Source organism: Halichoeres trimaculatus, unplaced genomic scaffold (genome assembly GCF_033239565.1).
Source record: "Halichoeres trimaculatus isolate MK-OKI-2021-1 unplaced genomic scaffold, fHalTri1.1 fHalTri1_scaffold_6, whole genome shotgun sequence".
Lineage (NCBI taxonomy): Eukaryota > Metazoa > Chordata > Actinopteri > Labriformes > Labridae > Halichoeres > Halichoeres trimaculatus.
The window spans coordinates 32,784,092-32,807,733 of record NW_027437184.1 but is presented as its reverse complement, the minus strand read 5'-3'; the positions used below and the strand labels follow the sequence as shown (position 1 = coordinate 32,807,733).

The 23,642-nt window shown below is 42.6% G+C and overlaps 1 protein-coding gene across 5 annotated transcripts in view; it reads left to right on the top strand.

The window, feature by feature from the left end:
• mtmr4 (myotubularin related protein 4) overlaps positions 1 to 23,642 on the top strand; it is an 83,495-nt gene that overhangs the window by 52,472 nt on the left and 7,381 nt on the right. For all 5 annotated transcript variants that reach the window (XM_074671928.1, XM_074671930.1, XM_074671929.1 and 2 more), the window contains 12 exons: positions 376 to 492; positions 4,278 to 4,360; positions 5,389 to 5,555; positions 5,667 to 5,763; positions 9,012 to 9,125; positions 12,632 to 12,831; positions 13,507 to 13,635; positions 16,699 to 16,810; positions 17,368 to 17,563; positions 19,627 to 19,812; positions 22,855 to 23,025; positions 23,471 to 23,625. In XM_074671928.1, the coding sequence (XP_074528029.1) occupies positions 376 to 492; positions 4,278 to 4,360; positions 5,389 to 5,555; positions 5,667 to 5,763; positions 9,012 to 9,125; positions 12,632 to 12,831; positions 13,507 to 13,635; positions 16,699 to 16,810; positions 17,368 to 17,563; positions 19,627 to 19,812; positions 22,855 to 23,025; positions 23,471 to 23,625 (1,727 nt within the window). The remainder of the gene's footprint in view (positions 1 to 375; positions 493 to 4,277; positions 4,361 to 5,388; positions 5,556 to 5,666; positions 5,764 to 9,011; positions 9,126 to 12,631; positions 12,832 to 13,506; positions 13,636 to 16,698; positions 16,811 to 17,367; positions 17,564 to 19,626; positions 19,813 to 22,854; positions 23,026 to 23,470; positions 23,626 to 23,642) is intronic.

Genomic DNA, 23,642 nt, shown 5'->3' with positions numbered 1-23,642 from the left:
TCTGCTACAAATTGTGAGTAACATTTCAGAGGTTTCTTTTGTTGAAAGACAGTGATCACCACAACAGTCTGTGGGACTGAAGGTATTATGGTCTAACTAGCAAACGTGAGCGTGTTTACCAAGAGAGTGCAAGTGTTTTACTTTGTGCTTTCTGAATATTAACACCAAAGCTCTTCTTGATGCTTGCGTTTAGCTGAAAGCAGCACCATGCTGAGGTAGCACCTCACAGAGCAGCTGGTATGGCTCCATGTAGCCTGTTTAAATATGCATGTTGGTCTGCCCTGCAGACATAATGAAGCTCGACAATAAACAGGTGGTTGTGCTGTGTTTTTGCGGCGGCGGCCTTAACAATCTGGTTGTTTTGTGTTTCTGCAGGTGCCATTCCCAGTTCTCCAGGGGGAAGGGGTGGAATATCTTGGTCATGCCGATGAAGCCATCATTGCCATTTCCAACTACCGGCTCCACATCAAGTTCAAGGACTCTGTCATCAACGTGAGTGCAAGTCTGAGACAGTAAACACTCAGAGGAACCACAAATGGAGAGAGTCAGTGCAGCCTAAATAGCCTGAGTGTGTTCTCTGCTGCAGTCATGTCATTACTGAGGCCAGCAGCAGGAGAGAGCAAGCAAGAGGGGCTGTAATGTGTAGTCTGGATGCACACTCAGGCTTTTACTCTTTCCCTCATATAAATTTTTATAAACACATAATTGTGCTAAGAGGGCAAATAAACCAACAAGAACTTCACATAAAGTGGTTTTCATCATATCCTCGCCCAGTTGGCATCAGGTTGTTGCACCACAGGAGCGGCAGGCCCTCAGATCTCCATGCAGGGGAGGTTTAATGTGACATCAAGGCGTCCAAAGACCCGACCCCTGCTGGCACCCATGTCCAGCAGCTCGCTCCTGCTGACGTCAGGTCTTGCTCAAAGACAAACAGGCCAATTGTTTGCATTCACTGGCAGCAGAATTCCTCCTCCTTCCAAAGCCCCTGTCATGTTTTCCAGAAGGATTTAGGCTTCTGGAAAAGACGACAGGAGATGGGAAAGGAGGAGGGGGCAGGTCACATGGATAGTCCTCACCTTAACTTAGGCAGCAGAGTTAAAGTGAAGCGTTCAGATGTCACCAGTGAGCCGTCACTGTCAGGATGGTTTCCTGCCAGAGTCCTGCCTTGACCCAAGCACCACAGATGAACTCTGAATGAACGCCAACAGCCGCAACCTTTCACCCACCCCTCCACCACTCCTCCCCGTGCTTCAGAGCTGTTTTCTTGCCCTTTGCTCCCGTCCATGTTTGTCTTTCTCTCCATGATTTCCATTCGGCCTGGTCATGTGCTGCAAGTAGCACACTCCATGATTCACTCAGTTATCGTTTCATCTTTCAACCTCTTTTGATGTTTTCCTTTCTGTTAACTCTTCATTTCCTTTGCTTTCCTGAATTCCTTTGGTTTAATAGTTTTCCCATTTCCTCCTGTCTTGTGTCTTCCCTCCCTCCCTCCTTCTCTGTCTGTGTGTGTGCTCCATGGTGTCACTGTGTTTTAGACCTTCCCAGGTGTGGACAATGAGATATCTGTGAGTACCATGTGATAAAACATCACCCTCTGCCACCGTCTAGACAGCTTAAGTCATTCAGCTGCTCTTCACTTAAAACAATTACAGTACACCAGGGACAGACAGTCATTTACACCCTACCTGCTGGTAGCTCTGATTGATTCAGTTCTTCTCGCAGATTATTGTGGTACGTGGAGTTTTCTGGCTAGGAGAATAAATGAATACAATTAATAAATAAAACTTATTTTTAAAAAAAACACAGCATATTATGTATTTGAGAGCTGTTTGAAAAAAAAAGTTACTAAATATAAAGTTGCTCAGGTGAATGTGAACATCACCTTCACAGGTTCATATTGTGTTTCATATTAGACAAAACAAAACTTAACAAAATGTTTCGATGTAAGATACTTTGTCATCCACAAAGTAAAATATGTGGCCTATAATTAATATACAAGTCATGAGAATTCATGATATTTGATTAACTGAAGAACACAAAATGCTTACAGTGTAGGATTGACTTTTATTTTTTAATGAAGTTGATTTTAAAAAACAAACTTCTTTAAAAAAAAATCAAAACAACTGCATGTTAGCTTTCAATCAAACACATGTAGCCTGTGAATGTAAATCTGTTACACAATAAAATTTAGTTTAACATTGAACTCGGAAATCTCTAAAGCGTCTCTCCCTGTTTCCTGGACTTAAAGAGGGGGTATTGTGCTTTTTTCAGTCCTGCTGGTTTCCTCATAGTACCTTTGGATGATTTACAGCTAGACAACTCCCTATTCTCTTCACCCTGGTGTTTTAAAACTCTTCTATCAGCCTCTGTCTGAAACACTTAATTCGAGCTGCTGTCCCTTTAAGGCCCCCCGCTCTAAAAACACCCTTCAGTCTGATTGGTCAGCCCTCTGGAGGTCTGTTGGGGCCAGAGCTATGCGCAGATCTTGGTGTTTAAGCGCCCACCCCTCCTGTGTGTCATGAACCAGTTAGAAGATCCCCACATGATGACCTCATCATTTCAGAAAGTCTCCTGCAGATCCTGTGAGGATCTTATGCAGAGCCTAGGGATGGGTATTTTTCACATCTGAAATGATAAAGTATCTTTAAAAAGCCTGGCCTGCTAATACTGATTTGGGCCGATACCAACTTAACTGACATAAGTTAAGTTGATATAACTGACACCATATACCTTCAATGTTCCAATCTTATTTTATCCAAAATCATTCAACAATACCTCTGAAACAATAAAATCTTTATTTTTAACTCAAACAACCAATAAAGTGTCCTGAGTTTTAGGTCTGAGGGCAAAAAGTAACGACTGGCTGTCAGACCTTCCCAGAGGTATAAAATCAGCACCGATCGTTCGGCGTCGATGTCTATACTCAACGGTACCAATATTGGGTACTTTTGTGTGTGTTTATGAGGTTTAATAATAGAATGTCAAAGGTTTCAATTCAGTGTATTTATTTCTCAATATAGAACCTTGCAATGCTGTGTTCATGTCCAGTATGAAAAATCTCCTACTCCTCCATGCGTTAAGTACTTAAACATGGTACTGTTTGATATAACGGGAATTGGTGCTTGGTACTACTGACAAAATTCCGTCTGTAATTATAAAAGTACATAATGCGGTACCCATCCCTAATGTAGAGGTTTGAGAATTTGAATGTTTAGTTTGAACATCCAGCATTGTTCCTTTATATCCATAATTAAATTATGGAAAAGCAGAATAACCCCTCTTTAAATATCAGCCAATGAGTTCTTCTGCTACAAAAAAAGCAAACATAATCATTGGGTAGAAACACTGGTTGCTGACGCCTCACCCTCTCTACAAAGAGTCTATTAACAAAATGTTTAAAAATGTGAACAAAAACATAGTTCCTGTCTGCAAAGTATTTTCTTTCTCAGTTTTTGTACCTCCAGAAGTGTTTCAACAAGCGTATGCTGCAGGAAAATGTTCTGTCTGGAGGGCAATTAAACAGGAAAGTAATTTGACATAATTTATTTCTTTCTCTCATGGCAGCCATCTAAAAACCATTTGGCTCTAATTGATGTCTTTAAACAGAAATCTGCATACAATCTGTTCTCAGACATCTTTTTTCAATGACGACTCCATCTCAGCTTTCCGGATGGTCTAATCAGGCTTTAACTAAGGCAGTGGGGAATCTTGGCTGGAGGTTTTTGTGACTAACTACTTACAGCACTGGAAGCTCAGAAAAGTTGGCAGGTAGCTCCCAGAGGCATAAATCATCATCAGACTTCAGACTTCTCTGAACACTGCATGTCTGTTTGCTGTCATTGTCACATGTTAATTCATGTTTCATTGAGGACTAGAACCATGGTGCTGGATCAGAGCAGTGATCAACCTCCTCTCTGCTTTAAGATACTAAAACTTCTTTCTATCAGTGTAAGGGTTAACTGCCGTCTATCCTTCCCTCACTCTAACAAAAGGAGGAAGTACTGGAGAGAATAAAACCTTAAATCATAGCCCAGGACAGTTTGATTGCTTGGAAGTCACAATGAACTTCCTGTTTATAGCGTTTGTGTGTTAACACGACAGCTGGTTTCGAGTCAAATGACTTCAGAGGCCTTTTTCTCCTCCACCATGAGATTAAAGTTTTACTATGTGTATCTAACCTGGTTTCATTCTGTACTAGAGCAGAGGGTGTTAACCTCTGTGTGCGCTGACAGCGTGCCAACGGCCTGATCACACCTGCTCTCTGTCTCCCCCTACAGGTGCCTCTCAGGCTGATCGAGAGCGTGGAGAGCAGAGATATGTTCCAGCTGCACATCATCTGCAAAGACTCCAAAGTTGTCAGGTAGGATAAGCACCTCTCACACACACACACACACACACACACACACACTGCAGACATATGAGCTCTGCAGGCAGATTGATGCTGTTATTAAGCGGAGTAAATACAGAGCAGTGGTCTGTGAGGCACTGGAATAAATAATACAGGAGTTCAGCTGCGTCTGCCTGTAGGAGACAATTTATATCTCACACAAGCACGCGTAGCCGCAAATCAATGTGTCCAGGTTTAAAAATAGAGGCTACAACTCCAACCGTAGTTTTATGGTATGAATATAATTAAAGTGCTTCATAACCCAGAGACAGCGGCGGTTATGAAGATCATGTCCTCACAGTTAAACACAGTTACCTCTGCCTATTTAAAGTAAGGGAGCTCAGCAGGTGTTCTCACTGAGAGTGAGAAGAGCTCAACTATTCTTACCAACACATGTTTTTATAAACTGATTCCTGCTTCCACCTTTGGTTTGAGTTTGTATTTATAATTTTGTGACCACTCTTTGTGCCTCTGTCTCTGTCTTTGGACTGAAAAACAAACAAAAAAAACTTTACAAGCCTTTCTACAAGTTAGAACAACCATCGTTACAATCTGCTGTATTACACGTTAAATAAGATAAGAATACGATGATGGTGGATGCATCTGTTGTTTATCTTAAAGTGCGTAAGAGAAGGAGCTGTGTAGTGTGTGCTGAATTGGAGCTGTGTTTATTTGATGATTTCGTTTCTCCACTCTCATGATCAGCTGCCAAGATCAGACAGATGGCATGTATATAACTACTACCTAACATGCTCACGCTCAGAAACAGTTTCCAGTCAAGAAGAACAAGGCCTGCTTTTAAATTCAGAGCGTGGATTCTGAATCCTCGTCTGTCCGAGGACGCCTGTAAAGTTCCAGACCCAGAGAAACCTCCAGATCCTCAGCAGCAGATGTGCGGGCAGCGCCCTGGTTCCACTTCATTAGGCAGCCTTGTTATCAGCTCGGTTTAAAAGCTGGGAAATAACTCTCATCTCGCTTTTTTTTCTGTACATTTTCCACAGATGCCACTTTGCAACGTTCAAGCAGTGCCAGGAGTGGGTGAAGCGCCTGAACCGGGCCATAGCTCACCCGTCCAGGCTGGAGGACCTGTTCGCTCTGGCCTATCACGCCTGGTGTTTGGGAGGCAGCGCTGACGATGAAGACCAGCACGTTCATCTCTGTCGCCCAGGTAAGAAATATTTCATCAATGATAAATATTATCTATTATCGTGCTTTACACAAAAACATCTTAAATTCCACTTCCTTTCTTTTGTGTGTGTGTGTGTTTTTGTGTGTGCAGGTGACCACGTGCGGCAGAGGATGGAGATGGAGGTGAAGAGGATGGGTTTCGACACGCAGAACGTCTGGAGGGTGTCAGATATAAACTGCAACTACAAGTACGACACAGATACTTCACCTTAAAAAACCTGACGCCTCTGTAGCAGCAGATATCTTCATAGCGCTGCGTCTTTAAAAAGCCATGAGCTGTGACAGAGCAGGGGCACTGTGTACCTCTGTGCTGCCTGAACAACAACTTGTCTTTGCACAATGAGGCTCTGAGTGTCAGGTCTTAATCAGGAAGTGGGAGTTCACTCAGTACTGACATTAGTATCATGTCACAGTTTTGCCATGGCAGTGTGACCCAAACCTCCTCTCGTGGTCATTTCCACTGTTGTTATGAAAGAAAGTCAACGATGAAGAGAAACAGAAGAACTGAACTTCACATGACCGCCGGAGCTTGGAGTTGCGGTTTCAAAGTGTTTTTCTGGGTTAAGATCACTCTGCTTTGCTCTGAGGCCTTTAAAACTTGTTTCTCAAGTCTGAAACATCAGAGCCTCCCGCTTTTATGACAGCCAGCCTGATTACAAAAGAAATACACAACAACTGTATATACCTTATATAAACTCTGTTTAACAACATATTTATCAGACCACTACTCAGTTTCAGGTGTTTGCCACCCCTGCCTTAAATTAACATAACATTTTTGATTACTAAGACATTCTTTTTCTCTGTAATGGTTAATTCACTAGTATGAAATCTTTAATGCTAAAATTTTGACATTATTACTCATGAATATTCAAATGATATGCTTTACATAAAAGCATAAAAAAAGTAAATCTTGTTTTAATTTTTTGATTGCCAGTGTAGCAGTTACCTCAGTTTGTGAACTTGGTGATCAGATCTTAAGCAAGCAGCAGCCCCTGGACTTAAAATGTGATGACCCATGTGGAAATGCTAAAAAATTGCACTACTTGGAGATTAAACCAATGACCAGCTGCAGAACCACCAAAAACCACCATCGTGTCGTAAAACGGCTCTACCTCCGCTGCAGAGCCACAGCTGGCTACGAGGTAGGGCTGAATGATTTTAAGAAAAGATTGAATTGCGATTTTTCTGGCAGATATTGTGATTTCAATTCGATTCACGATTTTCTTCAAATCAAGCTTTGGGATATTCACATGTAGGGCTGAACGATTTTAGGAAAAGATCTAATTTTTCTGGCAGATATTGCAATTCACGATTTTTTAATCATCAATAGTGATGATAAATAATCTGTTTTCATCAACTTCTACTCTTAAACAGAGGCTTTGTGTTGTTGACCTGCTTACCAGCAGTTTTAACACATAGATTGCCTACAAATTTGTAAAACAGAATGTGTATAATACTTGACACAACAGATCCTGAGTCAGTCAGGAGCGCTGCAAAAAAAATTGCTGCTTGGCGATCTCAAAATTGCATTGTCTAAAATTGCGATTTCGATCTGAAAACGATAAATTGTTCAGCCCTACTACGAGGCGCTTGTCGCTTAGTGTATCAGTCCGCGCGCTCGGCGTGCCAGATATAAACAAACACAGGTAGTCTGCCAGGACGAAGAGACACGATGAGAACTAGAGCCTTATTTAGTGGTGTTTTTGTGTGAAAGTAACGCGCTGAAAATTCTCTAAATAAAGCGTGAATGCAGACCGATATCAGATTTTTTCTATGGGAGTCCGTTTATTTGTGTTTTTGGTCAAGTAAAATATGGCCCCGTCTGAGTGCAGAGGAAACCGGCAGAGGAGCAGGGAGGGGGTGTTTGGTGCGAGCGCTCTGGGCTTCTGCTGCACAAAAACTCTGCTGTAGGGGTCATTTCTGCCCTAAACCTTGCGATAGGACCCAACTTGTTCCATCCTGGAGTATCACTTTAACTTATGAGTTATGCCCATATAAGGTCATGGCTGACTTAACTGACAGGTGGGCGCCCTATAGCTGGCTGCAAAGAGGCTAAAGACCCGCCTCTGTACAAGAGATAGACCAGATTATTCCGGGCTGATACCGATACAGATTATTAGTAGGCAAGGAGGCCTATAACCGATATTTGAAGCTGATGTTAATTTGCAGTCAAAGTGAAAATATTGGTGTCAAAATTTTGAATAATACAAACTCCAACACTTAACTTCAACTGCACTGCTGACTGGCTGTTTCCCAAGCCATGGCTCTGCTTGTAACCAATCAGATGGTACTGTGGGTGGGACCGTGCTGGGGAATGAGTAGTGGCTGCAGCAGAACCACATCAACGCAGTTTTAAATTTGTTTCTTATCGGCCGTCGCATTTAAAAAAAAGCTCAATGCCTCAAAATGCCAAATATCGGCCCCGATAATTGGCCCAGCTGATAATCGGTCTATCCCTACTCTGTATCTTATCCAAACTAGAATGAAATTAAGTTGAATACAGCATTTCCAAAATGGCCTCTCAATCCCTCCTCCTGAAACACTGAGGTGCTTTTATTTCTGTAGTTAAGGCTCATAGCATGGTATCAAGTGCCTCAAGGTGGATGTTGATGTCAGGTGTAAACAGCATCTTCCTTTAAAGGACTCTGACAACACGGATCAATGTGAATATGTTTTCACTTCGCCTCATCTGACCTCAGAGCCCCACTCCGCCCTGACTAATGCTCAGTGTTTACCCATCAACATTACACTTGAAGCAGCCAGTCAGGCAGAAATAAAGCAGTTTACAGTGTGTTTATGTTTACCTGTATCAGACTCAAGTCTCCTTCACCAAACGGCACACATGAAAAAAGGTCGGTCTGCTCAGAAGACCCCGGAGAGCTCATCCTGCTGAGGGAGACAGACACACAGGACAACGGGCTAATTAAACGAGCCGCAGCCTGCTGAGGCCCATGACTCAGCACAGAGTTTCACTTTCCCTCTCCCCATCACACACACACACACACACACACACACACACACACACACACACACACACACACACACACACACACACACACACACACACACATGCACACACAGCCTCCCTCCCTCTTCTGTCCGCCAGCAGGTGAATAGAAATTGAAGAGAGCATCATGGGAGAGGAGGAGGAGGAGACCGGAGACAGATGGAGTTAGACTGAAGCACTCAGTGATTTATTTTCTGCCAGAGCTGAGCCGTTGATGCAGGAGTGACCCTGAAAACCACGTTTGTGTATTGTGTATCAAAGCTCTGTTTAACCCTGGTTTGTGTTTTCTCAATGAAACACTCTGTCCTCTCACACAGTTTGGTTGAGTTCGCTGTGGTATACATTCACTGCATAATCTTTACTGCAACATAAACAACATTTATTCCCCTTGAGTGAAACGTAATGCATCTTATTTATTGTCATCTGCAGGCTGTGCTCCAGCTACCCGCAGAAGCTTCTGGTGCCAATCTGGATCACAGACAAGGAGCTGGAGAGTGTTGCCTCCTTCAGATCCTGGAAGAGGATCCCCGTGGTGGTCTACAGGTTTGTTTACAGACACACAGTGCTCACATACAGAGATAGAAAGAACTCACACTTTATACTCAGGCAGACATGCAGGTACTTGTGTAGAAAAAGAAACAAGTGACAGCTCTTAGTCTTCTCCTTTTGTTTAAGTAACTGTGGAAAACAGCAGCCTCTGAAATGTATTCACAGTGTAAAAGTCATGTAGGCCCTGAAATCAAAGTTGTCTTGACACCGCCTGCACAAAAAAAGTCTCCACCTGGATTTAACTAAGCAGATGGGTACGAGCTTCCTGTTGGATAATTACTGAATGAGCGATTATCTTTCATCTGGCAACAAGTTATTTAACCCCAACTGGTGCAATGAGTTACTTCCCATTTCTTCAACAACCATGTGGAAAGACACATCTCATGGTTGTCGAAAAGATGTTGGTCTGTTTGAGAAGGGTCAAATCATTGGCGTGCATCAAGCAGAGAAAACATCAAAGGAGATTGAAGAAACTACTAAAACTGGGTTAAGAACTGTCCAATGCATTATTAGAAACTGGAAGGATAGAGAGGCCCCATCATCTTCCAGGAAGATATGTGGCGAAAAAAAATCCTTAATGATGCTGATCAGGGATCACTGAAATGTTTGGTGAAATCAAATGGAAAAAAAAAACAACAGTAGAACTCAGGGCTGTGATTAAAGTGAAAGTAAGAGCATTCCCACGCACACATTGTGAAGGGAACTCAAGGGATTGGGACTGAACAGTTGTGGAGCCTTAAGAAAACCACTAATCAGTGAGGCTAACTGGGAAAAAAGGCTTCAGTTTGTCAGGGAGCATAAAGATTGGACTCTGGAGCATTGGAAGAAGGTCATGTGGTCTGATAAGTCCAGATTGACCCTGTTCCAGAGTGATGGGCCATCAGGGTAAGAAGAGAGGCAGATGAAGTGATCTCCCATCATGCCTAGTGCCTACTGTCCAAGCCTGTGGGGGCAGTGCTCTGATCTGGGGTTGCTGCAGTTGGTCAGGTCTAGGTTCAGCAACAGTCTGGGCTCAAAGAATGAGGTCAGCTGACTACCTGAATACACTGAATGACCAGGTTATTCCATCAATGGACTTTTTCTTCCTTGATGGCACGGCCATATTCCAAGATGACAATGCCAGGATTAGGGATGGGTACCGACCGAATTCTGTCAAAAGTACTGGGTATCAATTCATGTAAAACCAAAAAGTACCATGTTTAGGTACCTAAATGCATCCTTGTGACTGTGAGGGAGTGGAAGTGTAGGTGATTTTTTCATGCTGGACATGAACACAGCATTGCAAGGTTATACAGGTCCTTCTCAAAAAATTAGCATATTGTGATAAAGTTCATTATTTTCTGTAATGTACTGATAAACATTAGATTTTCATATATTTTAGATTCATTACACACAACTGAAGTAGTTCAAGCCTTTTATTGTTTCAACATTGATGATTTTGGCAAAAAAGTAACAAAAAAACAAAAATCCCTATCTCAAAAAATTAGCATATCATGAAAAGTTACTCTAAACGAGCTATTAACCTAATCATCTGTATCAACGAATTAACTCTAAACACCTGCTACAGATTCCTGAGGCTTTTAGAAACTCCCAGCCTGGTTCATTTCTCAAAACCGCAATCATGGGTAAGACTGCTGACCTGACTACTGTCCAGAAGGCCATCATTGACACCCTCAAGCAAGAGGGTAAGACACAGAAAGAAATTTCTGAGCGAATAGGTTGTTCCCAGAGTGCTGTATCAAGGCACCTCAGTGGGAAGTCTGTGGGAAGGAAAAAGTGTGGCAGAAAACGCTGCACAACCAGAAGATTGTGGAGAAGGGCCGATCCCAGACCTTGGGGGGACCTATGGAAACGGTGGACTGAGTCTGGAGTAGAAACATCCAGAGCCACCATGAACAGGCATGTGCAGGAAATGGGCTACAGGTGCCCCATTCCCCAGGTGAAGCCACTTTTTGAGCCAGAAACAGTGGGAGAAGCGCTTGACCTGGGCTACAGAGAAGCAGGACTGGACTGTTGCTCAGTGGTCCAAAGTACTTTTTTCAGATGAAAATAAATTTTGCATGTCATTTGGAAATTAAGGTGCCAGAGTCTGGAGGAAGACTGGGGAGAAAGAAATGCCAAAATGCCTGAAGTCCAGTGTCAAGTACCCACAGTCAGTGATGGTCTGGGGTGCCATGTCAGCTGCTGGTGGTGGTCCACTGTGTTTTATCAAGGGCAGGGGTCAATGCAGCTAGCTGCAGGAGATTTTGGAGCACTTCATGCTTCCATCTGCTGAGAAGCTTTATGGAGATGAAGATTTCATTTTTCAGCACGACCTGGCTCCTGCTCACAGCGCCAAAACCACTGGTAAATGGTTTACTGACCATAGTATTACTGTGCTCAACTGGCCTGCCAACTCTCCTGACCTGAACCCCATAGAGAATCTGTGGGATATCGTGAAGAGAAGGTTGAGAGTCACCAGACCCATCACTGTGGATGAGCTTAAGGCTGCTATGGAAGCTTCCTGGGCCTCCATAACACCTCAGAAGTGCCACGGGCTGATTGCCTCCATGCCACACCGCATTGAAGCAGTCGTTTCTGTAAAAGGATTCCTGACCAAGTATTGAGTGCATAACTGAACAAAATTATTTGAATGTTGACTTTTTTTGTAATAAAAACACTTTTCTTTTATTGGTCGGATGAAATATGCTAATTTTTTGAGACAGGGATTTTTGGTTTTTCTTTACTTTTTTGCCAAAATCATCAATATTAAAACAATAAAAGGCTTAAACTACTTCAGTTGTGTGTAATGAATCTAAAATATATGAAAATCTAATGTTTATCAGTACATTACAGAAAATAATGAACTTTATCACAATATGCTAATTTTTTGAGAAGGACCTGTATATTGAAGAATAAATTTGTTAAATTGAATTTTTTTTATTTCATTATTTACCAAATTGATACTTTTTACCACATAAACACAAAAAAGAACTGAAACTTGGTACCGTTGAGTACCGGTACTGATTGCCAGGTACCGGGCATTGGTACAGTATTGTTTCAAATGTGAAAGGTACCCATCCCTAGCCAGGATTCATCGGGCTCAAATGGTGAAAGAGTGGTTCAGGGATCATGAGACATCATTTTCACACATGGATTGGCCTCCACAGAGTCCAGACCTTAACCCCATTGAGAATCTTTGGGATGTGCTGGAGAAGTCTTTGCTCAGTGGTCAGACTGTACCATCATTGATGAAGATCTTGGTGAAAAATTACTGCAACACTGGATGGAAATAAATCTTGTGACATTGCAGAAGCTTATTGAAACAATGCCACAGCGAATGGATGCCATAATCAAAGCTAAAGGCAGTCCAATGAAATATTAGAGTGTGTGACCTGTTTTTTCAGCCAGGCAGTGTATTACTCCCCATCTTTGCACACGACACTAAAACACCTTCAACCCAGTTTTCTATTCTTAACGTTTGGATTTCTGGTCACTGACTTCATGTCCTTCACTCCCAGGCACCAGAAGAACGGGGCAGTGATCGCCCGCTGCAGCCAGCCTGAGATCAGCTGGTGGGGCTGGAGGAACACAGATGATGAGTACCTGGTGACATCCATCGCCAAGGCCTGTCAGATGGTCACCGGAGCCAAGGTCACCTGTGGAGCGCCTGGCTGCAGACAGCGCGGTGAAGCCCCAGACTCCTGCGACAGTGATTTTGGTAAAGCAGTTGTTTTGATGATGAATGCAGATTCATGCGTGGATTTTAAGTGCATGGAGGCTCTAAAAATATGATCAAACTCAGACTGGTCCTTATGACTCAGAGGGGAGAAAACACTTTGCATAATTTACATGTCTCATTAGTTTCCCTTCTGTAAAGTGGACCACAGACAGATAATGATGCTCAACACAAGTGCAGAGAACAGAACATCTTCAGCTCTGAAGTGTCAGTAATTTATAGTGAGCTAAGATGCAGAAAGTGACATTTCTGCTCTTTTCTTGTTGTGGATTTTATGAGGACACCAACAGGTCAGATAAATGCATGTGGAGAGCGATAAAGTCTCTGAAAGACGTGAAAAATGAGCCCAACGCGAGTGGCAGCCAAACAGAGACCGAGTGCACAGAGAAGTGGTCCAGTCAGCCTTAGAGTAATTACCCGTCCTGTCTCTGTGGTAGTTTTCAACTCGGCTCTCATGACTTTAATCGTTACCAATAGCAACACTGTTGTTTTCTACAGCAGGTGAAGATATTGATTTTTCAAATTGAGTCAGTGTCCAGTTTGTAAAGTCCCTGCTTGCTCCTCTCTGACTCACACTGTCTCTCCTGCTCTCACAGAGGTTTTCTTCCTCTCACAGAGCCACAAATCATCTGTCTGTCCTCTCTCCTGTGTCTCCAGACTCCTCTCTGACGGGCGGATCCGGATGCGATGACAACACAGTGCCACACAAGCTGCTGATTCTGGACGCTCGCTCATACACTGCCGCAGTGGCCAACCGAGCCAAGGGTGGAGGCTGTGAATGTGAAGGTCAGTAAAACCAAACATCTGAAAAGTCTCAAACAATTCAATGAGTTTTTACTGCACGAACAGAACTAATGCTTGGTTTTTGTCGGTATGACTCAATTTCCTCTTCCTTTATTAAAAACTATACAAACAGCTTCACCCGTACTTTTAAAGACGAGTCTCATGGAGCCACTTCTAAAAAAAACATTCATCAACAAAAAAATGAGTTAATAACAGAGCTGAAATATGAAGTCTTAAATAGGGATGTGACGATCTACTTGGCTCAGGAGACGAGACAAAACAGGATATTGGGTTCACGAGACGAGGCAATATTTTCACACTACTTTTAGGATACAAAAATGAAAGTTAAAAAACAGTGCATTTGCATTTTAATTTTATTAGTAACTTACACCCATGCATGACCCAAGGATGAGCTTTTAACTTAACTCCAACTTTTTTTCAAAATTAAAATTAAATATTCTTTTTTAAGTGCAAGCAATACGTGCAAAACTATAACCAAAAGTTTTACTCTGTCAAAACAGAGTCTGAAAAAGTGAAAGAGACTGATTCTTTCTTTTTGAGCAGTACAAAGCCTAGCCTCTGCTATGGTCATGTTCTTTTTCAAGAATATGAGCATATCTTCATTTTCTGGAAGCAGTTAAGACCTTTGGGCATTAACTATGTCTCCTGCAGTTGAAAGCAAAGGCGTCCGTCAGTGTTGTCTGGCCTGTAACAGTTTTCGTCACAGGTGCAGTTGCTTTTAGAAGCGAGCTGCAATGGAATTGTTTGTGCCTAATGCCACACCGGACCTGAACTTGTGGATTTAAATGCGCTTCATGCCTGTAACGTGCCGAGTAAAAGCCCGAGTCTGGACACTGGACTATTTTGACAAGCTGAGGGGCTGATGCGCGTCACTTTGCTGGCAGAGTAGAGAGCCCGCTCATTTAAAGCCCAAAAGCCCAAAAGAGCATCTGAAAAACAATGAGCTTTGGTTTCAAAAGCATGACAGGAGAGTGTGTGAAGGCTTTGGAGATCACAATCAAAGCCTCATCCACCTCCACTGGCCCTGCTTGGCTGTTCCCTGCAACCTCATCCTCAACCCCCCCGACCCATGTTCCTGGAGGTCTCCCTGGGGATAATGAAGGGGTCGAGGAAAGAGAGGAGCACAGAGAACTTCCATCTTTTCCCTGGCTCTGCCCCTGCCCCACTCTTTCCTCCTCTCTATCAGGCTCAAAATTCCACTGAGAAAAACACAGTCGGACTCAGTGATGACCCGTGCAGGCAAATCCAGCCGGGAACGAATGTTTACAGAACTTACATTCAAAACCTGTCTCCTCAGAGACTTTCAACCAAGCCTACTCCTTTTATTCCGTATAACTCTGGATAATGACACAGCTCACAGATTATTTTCTCCTCCATCTTCTGGCGGGGCTGGAGACGGAGCAGGTGGCAGTCCCCCCCCCATCGTCATCAAATCAATGACGTCGTGGGGGAATGTCATCACTGATTGGCTGCCGCGGCACAGCCTCACACGAATTCACGTTGTAAGTTCAATATTTTCAGCTCGAGCGATTAGGCGTCTGGCTCTCAAATGCGCCAAAGCTCGAAATGCACGCGTCCAACAGGCCGTCTAGGGCAATCTGCGTCGAAACGCGTCTTTGCATTGACTTTGTGTGTAATCTTGACGCAAATTTGCTTTCGGTGTGACCGTACCATTAGCATCATACTTGTATTAGCCACAGTGTAAAGCACTATTCTTTTACACTGCTTACATGTCCTTGTCTTGTCCATCAATCAGCTGCCGTCAATTACTTCCACAGGATAACCAAAATTCTGCCACACAAAAGATTTAAAAGTGGCGGGGGCATCTTCAACAAGGCTATTTTTAGACTCCGACGTCATTCCTGCTGCGCTTGATATGCTGCTTCTTCTCCTTTTCTTCTTATTCTCAGTTTCTGGTAGACTGAAGGTCTTTGCACACCAGACGCGTAATTTTCGCGCTAATATTTCGCACGGTTTTCATTTTTTTTCGAATACAAACATGTTTTTGAATGTAAGCTTCTACACCAGCGATGTTATTTCGCAAAGCAAAATTGCGGCTTTTATTTTTTCGGACCGTGGTTGATTTTTCCAAACCTCCGCTCATGACGAGTACACAACCTACCAATCAAAACACTCATTGTTGGCACGGCACAGACAGAGAAACATTCAACATGGCGGAACAGCTGATCATCCTTGTGTCTCAGCACCTGGTTCTTTTCGACTAAAGATTCAAAAGCTACAAAGACAACAATTTTAAAGACTATGTTTGGAGGAGAATAGCTGTTTTTTTTTTTTTTTGAGAATGTATTAAATCGCATCGCTCCTGGTGTGCATATACACACGTGTCAAAATTTGCCTCCGAATTATTCGCAATTTCGTGCCGTTTAATTGCATCGCCGCTGGTGTGCAAAGGGCTTACCAATTGGAAAGATGCCTTACTGCCCCCAACAGGTCAAAAATAGAAAACTGAATAGCTCACAGTCCGAAAGGCATCTGCCCTGGCTGTACCTGGGAATCAGCTACGTGTTAAATGAATGCTGGTATCAGACAGGCTGATATATAAACAATAGAAAGGCAAAATAAAACCAACAAAAAAGAAAGAAATTATTAGTCAGTCTGGTGAGAAGGTAAGAGGTCCATAAAAAGTTAACACTTCAGCTGAAGCCTACATGGATATCACTACATGCACCTTCATTTTTACAAGTTTCAGATTTGATACTTCAGAATTCTTAATCTCTAAATAGGAAAAATGAAGGTTGAGGCACCTTCAAACAGGTGAACCAGTTATAGAGGAACAAAAAGCTACCTTAGGAAATATCAACTTGTTGTGTGTAACATGTGCCCTGACCCAGATAATAAACAGAGGCTCCTCTCTGTTTGATGACATGCTTCTGCAAATGTCCAGTGTTATGAAAACTCTAACTGCTCCACCTCTCACTGTCAAACTGAAACCACTCGTCTAAATCCATGTGCTGTAGGTTAGCGTTCTTTCTGTCTCATGAGTTGTGACCTTGACCCAGGTTGTTTGTGTCGCTGTGTGTTTAGAGTACTACCCAAACTGTGAGGTGATGTTCATGGGAATGGCCAACATCCACGCCATCAGGAACAGCTTCCAGGCTCTGAGGACTGTCTGCAGTCAGATCCCTGATCCAGGAAAGTAAGTCGATCTCTTTGACCTTTCCGGTTCTCTAAGCCGCTCTGCCTCCCTCCTCATCCCCCTCCCCTCCCCCGTTTGAAAGGCCTCACCTCACAGTAAGGCAACACCACACAGAGATGGGAACAGTGCCACCCAGCCCAGACCCCATCCTGCTGGGCGGGCCAGCTGTCAGTCTGCGCACACTGACAGTGGACTCGTCTGTTTGGTGTTCCTGTTTGTTTTCAGCGCGTTTGTGTGTGTGCTCTGACCAGCTGTGCCTGTTTAACTCCTGTGTTTACACATGTGGAGGTGTATGTAGGACATGTATCACTATATGTACAGTACGTAGGGTAACCCAGCTGCTCTGACGTCACACCCTGTTGTTTTCGAGGCTCCATCACCGCCACTGATGGAGGTGTGTAGAAATGTAGGTCAGTAGTTTCTTCCTCCTCTCCCACAGCCTGATGGTCTGAGTCAACTCTACAGATGTGTTTCTGGGACCAGATCACATCAGTTTCTTTAAAGACGATCCATGCAGATTTGTCCTCTCCTCATCAGTGTCCTCTCTCTCCTCTCAGCTGGCTGTCGGCGCTTGAGAGCACCCGTTGGCTGCAGCACCTGTCTGTCATGCTCAAAGCGGCGACTCTGGTGTGTTCGGCGGTGGAGAGGGAGGGTCGTCCTGTCCTGGTTCACTGCTCAGACGGGTGGGATCGCACACCTCAGATTGTTGCCCTGTCCAAGATCCTGCTCGACCCGTACTACCGGACGTTAGAGGTGAGGGTCTGAATAAAACAGTGAGTGTGAGGGGAGAGTTAAAGCACAGTTTAAAGCAGTTTTACTGGGATATAAATAAACCTACTGGAACAGTAAAAGTCTGGTGAAACACTCCAGCTTCTCTTACCTTTGTTTTTCTCACAGTCCCACAATAACAAGGACAGCTCTGGCTCTTTGCTGCAGGCAGATCTCAGACAGGGGCAGGTGTTCAGTTTCACAACAGCTCAGTGTTTCCTGTTAAAAATAACATACTGGAGGAGAAGAATCCGTTTTGTTATCAGGGATGATGAAGTTGATGAAATGAGGAACCTGATAAAAAAGGTTTCAAATTGTGATAAGTTCGAAGTGCATTGTGGGTAGGCCTGGGCGATATATCGATTATATCGATTATATTGATTAATTCGAATTTTTCCTTGTGGACGATTTAAAAAATGAAAAATGTGATTTTTTTTCTCACCACTATTGCACACCTTTTATACCGCAGCAAGCGCTGACTCTGTGCAGTGTGATTTAACAGTTCACTATCAAAACAACAGAAACCTGAATGTCATAAAATGTTCTTGTGCGTCTTTGACACCCAGCACCTTGACGGACACGTGTTCCTTATGGTCCGTATCAACAGCCCAAAGAGGTTGATATGAACTAGACCTCTCATCAGTAAACGTTTAAATCCCTTTCTTCCAATCCTCTGTTTTCTATCAGTCACTTTTCAGGAGTTTGTGTCCATTAGAATGGACAGTAGGCCTGAAGCCATGTCACTGACCTCAATTCTCCAGTATTGAAGAATAAGTTTACCACAATAAAAATAGTACACCAGAACAAAAGAATGAATTGATAATCATTTGAAAATGTTGTATATGCAGAATATACAGTCCTTGAAGTCCTTCAAATGATCAGTGATGGAAATGGCTCTGATATTGACATTTTTGAAAGCGATGAGGAAGATGAAGATGCTGATAGATTCATAAGAGTTGGTGAGTGTAGGAAGTCAGTGAATGCCATATTGAGAAATTATCATGTGTTACTAAGCATAACATAATATTACATATGAAATCTAATAAAAAATAAAATGCAGACAAACCTACTTAGTAGAGACAGATAGCCTAATGTTTTGCTAATGATTTCAGCGAAAGACAGGATTGAGGCAGAGGTACCAACAGCAGGGGAAGAAGCTGAGGTTGAAGCAGTGGAAGGTCAGGATGACAAAAACAGAGAGGATTGTGAGCCCACAGAAAATGAGTTGTTGCACACCCTCTGCCACTGTGTTGATTGGGCCCAGCTCAGCTGAGTTGGCCCATCAACCCACCTGGTGCTGCCTGTACATGGGCTGGTCAGACCCCGCCTCCAGGGAGGCTTGGACTGCCCAGGCCACCACATGAGCCTAGACAGAGCATAGCATCTGAAGTTTATTGTTGCCTTGTTGGTTTTGTTAGTTTGCTTTAAGTTGTAAACTGTTCTTATCAAGCCCATCTGACATGTGTTTCCAGTAAATACATATATATTGTGTTTTTTTTTTGTTTCACAGCTGTTGAGACCCAATGTCCATTGAAATGGACAAAAAAAAAAAACTATTGACTACTGTTGATAAAAAAAAAAAGATTGATTCTTGTTATTGGAGGCATATAGATGGGAAAAAAGTCGTTATTATATTTTTCGCAACCTAGGAACATAAATCAGGTCTGAAGGGGTTAAAACTTCAAAGTGAAGTTACTGAAACAGAAGAAAAGCTGAAACTTTAATTTCAAAAGTCAAATAGAGGTTACTTTTGTTAATTTTTTGACAAAATTAAAACAAAACTGGTTTTCAGTTATCTCTGACATTTGTACTTATTGTTTTCTTTAAAAGGAAAAAAAATGGTCAAAAAATCGAAAATCATTTTTTTTGTGAAAAAATCAGAGATTTTATTTTTAGGCCATATCACCCAGCCCTAATTGTAGGTAATGTAGGCAGAAAAATCTGAGGTGGTTTCTATCCTTGCAGGTCTCTGTGTTAAAAGTCTGCAGTGACAGATTAATGTCAGCTGTCCTGTAAAACTGTTAACTTGATCACTGCGTGGTCCACAGGGTTTCCAGGTGCTCGTAGAGACCGAGTGGCTGGACTTTGGTCATAAGTTTGGGGACCGCTGTGGTCACCAGGAGAACGCTGACGACGTGAGCGAGCAGTGTCCCGTCTTCCTGCAGTGGCTGGACTGCGTTCACCAGCTGCTCAAACAGTTTCCCTGCCTGTTTGAGTTCAACGAGGCCTTCCTGGTAGGAGCATCGTCTTTCCCTTCCTCTGTTGCTCTCATGATAACTGTGAGAACGTACTGTGGATCAAGCTTCAGCAGTTAACCTTAAAGTGTGGTGCAAACTGGAAAAGACTTTCAACATTTTAAAGACGGAAGTTTTTCCTTCAAAACACATGCAATATTTCTTTATTTATACGCTGATGTCATGTTATACTGTCGTTCTTGATCTTTGTGGCTTCTCCATACACGGGATCAACCCCACGTCTGTTCAGCCGTTTAAATTCAGACTCAAACACAGCGTTAGGACAGAGAGTGCTGCTGACAGAAAGAGGAGTTCTTTGCAGGGACACTTTCTCACTCAGCGCCATCGATCTGCCCCCACTCTCACCTCCTGATCACCGCGATTGTCCTCTTCTTCTTCAACATTGTGTTCACTCTCTTTTTTGTCCTCCTCACTAACACTGCGCTCAGGGTCAGACTGAAGCAGCTGAACAGACATGGCAGTTATCTCCTGTATAGACTGGCTACAAGGATCAAAAAGCGGAGGCAATGAAAGACGTCATAAGAGCACACTGTGACGTCACCAACAGATAAAGGCGATCTTGAAGCACATTTATCTGTAGTTTGCTTTAAATGTGGACATTTTGCATGCACTTTTGTCAGGATGTTCAGGACATAGAACTGGTAATCAAATGAACCCAACATGTCTTATTATGCAGATCTCCTTTTGCAGTATTTTACTTGTTTTGGTCTCCTGAAGGTGCAGACTGGTACTCAAGATGACGTCTTTTTCTGACATTCTTATGTTACTGGACGTTCATTTATGACGTCCTTTAGAGGTGTGAAAAAAATACTGACACTGCGATCGATATTTCAGCTCTCAATATTGATATTTTTGAAAAAAATAGCAGAGTTGGAAGTGAATTACTACTTCTGCACTTCCATTGGGATGGATGGCACCAAAGAGCTACTACCCTGAATGTTGCCAATAGGTTGTATAATAAGTGTCGTTTTAAAGTATATTTAAAATATTTCATTACTAAAATTGAAAATGTGGGTTTTAGTTGTACTGAGCAAGGCAGCATGCCATAGACATCAATGCTTTCTTTGGTACTTTTGATTTTGAGTAGTATTTTTATTTACATATACATCATTTCTGTTTTACTTGGTAAACTCTGTAGAATATCAAAACACTATCACAATATTGTGATACTATCGTATTGTGACCCAAGTATCATGATGTCCATGATGTTCATGGCAGGACTTGAACCAGTGTCCCTCCAGTTTCAAAGTCATGTCCCTATCAACAGAGCCGCCACTGCAGCCACTTCAGGCATTCTTATGTTTTTTTATCCTACCTCTAATTTCTCTGCATAACTGAAGTCCAGTTTCTGAAGGTGGCAGACTGTTCCAGTTCATTCTCCTGAAGCTTCATTTGATTTTTTCAGCAGCAGGTTTTAAGTGTAAAAACAAACAGAGGGGTTAAATGTTTCCTCTTCAAACCTGATGCTGACCCAAATAAAGCTACAGGGAAAATAACTGCTACAGGATAACACATCGCAATTTTAAAATTCAAAACAGGAAATGTAAACAATCAAAATATTCCTTTAATTCAAAACTGTTTAAAATTAGATGTCCAAAAATGATGTTTACAAAGATGTCCTTTGAAGGTCTGTCTGCGCAGTGGGGAGGTTATAAATGGACGTTCAGCAAAGAGCAGAAAAAACACAGACTGGAGGAACAGTCCGCACCTTCAGAAGATCAAAGTTAGACGTCCAAAAATGCCGAAAGGAAATCCTTTTAACGTCTTTTTGTGCAGTGGTCTCATTCAGTCCTGCTTAGACGTCCACTTGACATCCTAAAAGTGGACATTCAGATGTAGAATTGCGTATGGACTCAGGATGGGTCCTGAGTTAGGTACTTTTACAGGTACTGACCGAATTCTGTTAAAGGGTAAGGTACCGACTCATGTAACATCTAAAGGTACCTTGTTTAGGTACCTAAATGCATCCTTGTGACTGTGAGGGAGTGGAAGAGTAGGTGAATTTTCATGCTGGACATGAACACAGCATTGCAAGGTTATATATTGAAGAATGAATATGTTAAATCAATAATATATATTTTATTCTCAAACAAATTGATATTTTTCATCACATAAACACAGAAAAGTTCAGAAAATTTGTCAAGTTGAGTACCAGTACCGGGTATCGGTACCGTATCATTTCAAATGTGAAAGGTACCCATCCCTAGTATGGACGTCCAAGTGGGGTCCTGGTTAGACATCCAAATAGAGGACCTAATTTAAACGATTTGTAGACGTCCAGAATTGGTCTTGTATAGACAGACGGGATATACCTCTCATCTGCACGTCCATCAAACATCTGGTTCGTGGGTAGGCGTGGGACAGCTCCCTCTCCAGGCGTTCTAACTAAGAAAGTCAACTCTCTGAAATCTTCCCATGAATCGATCTTTCAGATTGACATGATGTAATCAGTCTGCCTCTGGTTGTGCTCATGTTAGTGAAAGTTAACTATCATCAAGAGGTTTTGACCAATCAGAATCAAGCATCAAACAGCCAGTATATCAGTAAAAGAGCTATGTAATAGAAAAAACTTCACCATTTTACCGATGAGGACAGAAATAAAGAGCTGGCTTCTTGCTTCAGTTCAGAGCTGAAGGGCGCCTGCTGGCGGCAGAGATTTAAAGCGCTAACATTAGCTTCCTCTCTAACAACACTAATAATGACTCTCAGAGTTGATAATAACACGGACTGGTAGTGTTTCACTGTTTCCTGTTCATCGTTTTGAAAGAAATCCAGTATAAACCATCCTGAGCATTTTAAGGCTTGACTGACTCTGCCTGCTCATGATGCTGGCGCCGTGATTAAACAATCATCTTGCTGAAGGAATTTATCAAAGGGTCAGCTGAGAACAAACACCTTCAGCCAACAACCGCAGCTAATCACGTTTTGCCTCAGTCGAGCGTTAAATTGAATAAGCTGAGCCTTATTAAACCATATCAGATGAAAATCACTGCTCTGCTCTTTCTTCTTCTGTGGTTCCAGGTTAAGCTGGTGCAGCACACGTACTCGTGTCTCTACGGGACCTTCCTGTGCAACAACGCCCGAGAGAGGGAGGCTAGGAACATCTACAAACGCTCCTGCTCCGTGTGGTCGCTGCTCAGGAGCGGGAACAAGAACTTTCAGAACTTCCTGTACATCCCCTGTCATGACCTGGTAACTGAGACTTTTATAAAAAACCTGTTCAAGCATTTATTATTATTATTATTATTATTATTATTATTATTATTATTATTATTATTATTACTATTATTATTACTATTGTTATTACTATTGTTATGCTTTTATTAAGTAAGAACTGGAGCTGATCTGAGCTGTGTTTAGAGGAAGGTGACACGTTTAAAGTGGAAATAGATTGGTGGACTGTAGCATAACTCTGCACATGAACAGAGTGCAGCTTTAAAAATCATTAATACAAAATAAGACTTTATTTTCACTTTCATCTTCAAGCTCTGAAGCTTAAAACAAGGCGTCATAGCATCAAAAAGGAATGGATTAGTTTTCCAGGACTGAGGCGACGGCATTGACAGAATAAAAAGCGTTTCTATTTTTGTGCTCTGACCTTCAGAGTTTCACCTTGTGCTTTGTTTTCGTCTGCCAGGTGCTGCAGCCAGTCTGCCACACTCGAGCATTACAGCTGTGGACATCTGTCTACCTGCCCACCTCCTCCCCCTGCACCGCCGTGGACGACTCCATGGAGCTCTACCTCCCCCCCAGTGTCGCAGGAGAAGAACTCACCTCCCGCTCCCTGGACAGGTGTGTTTGTTTCGTCT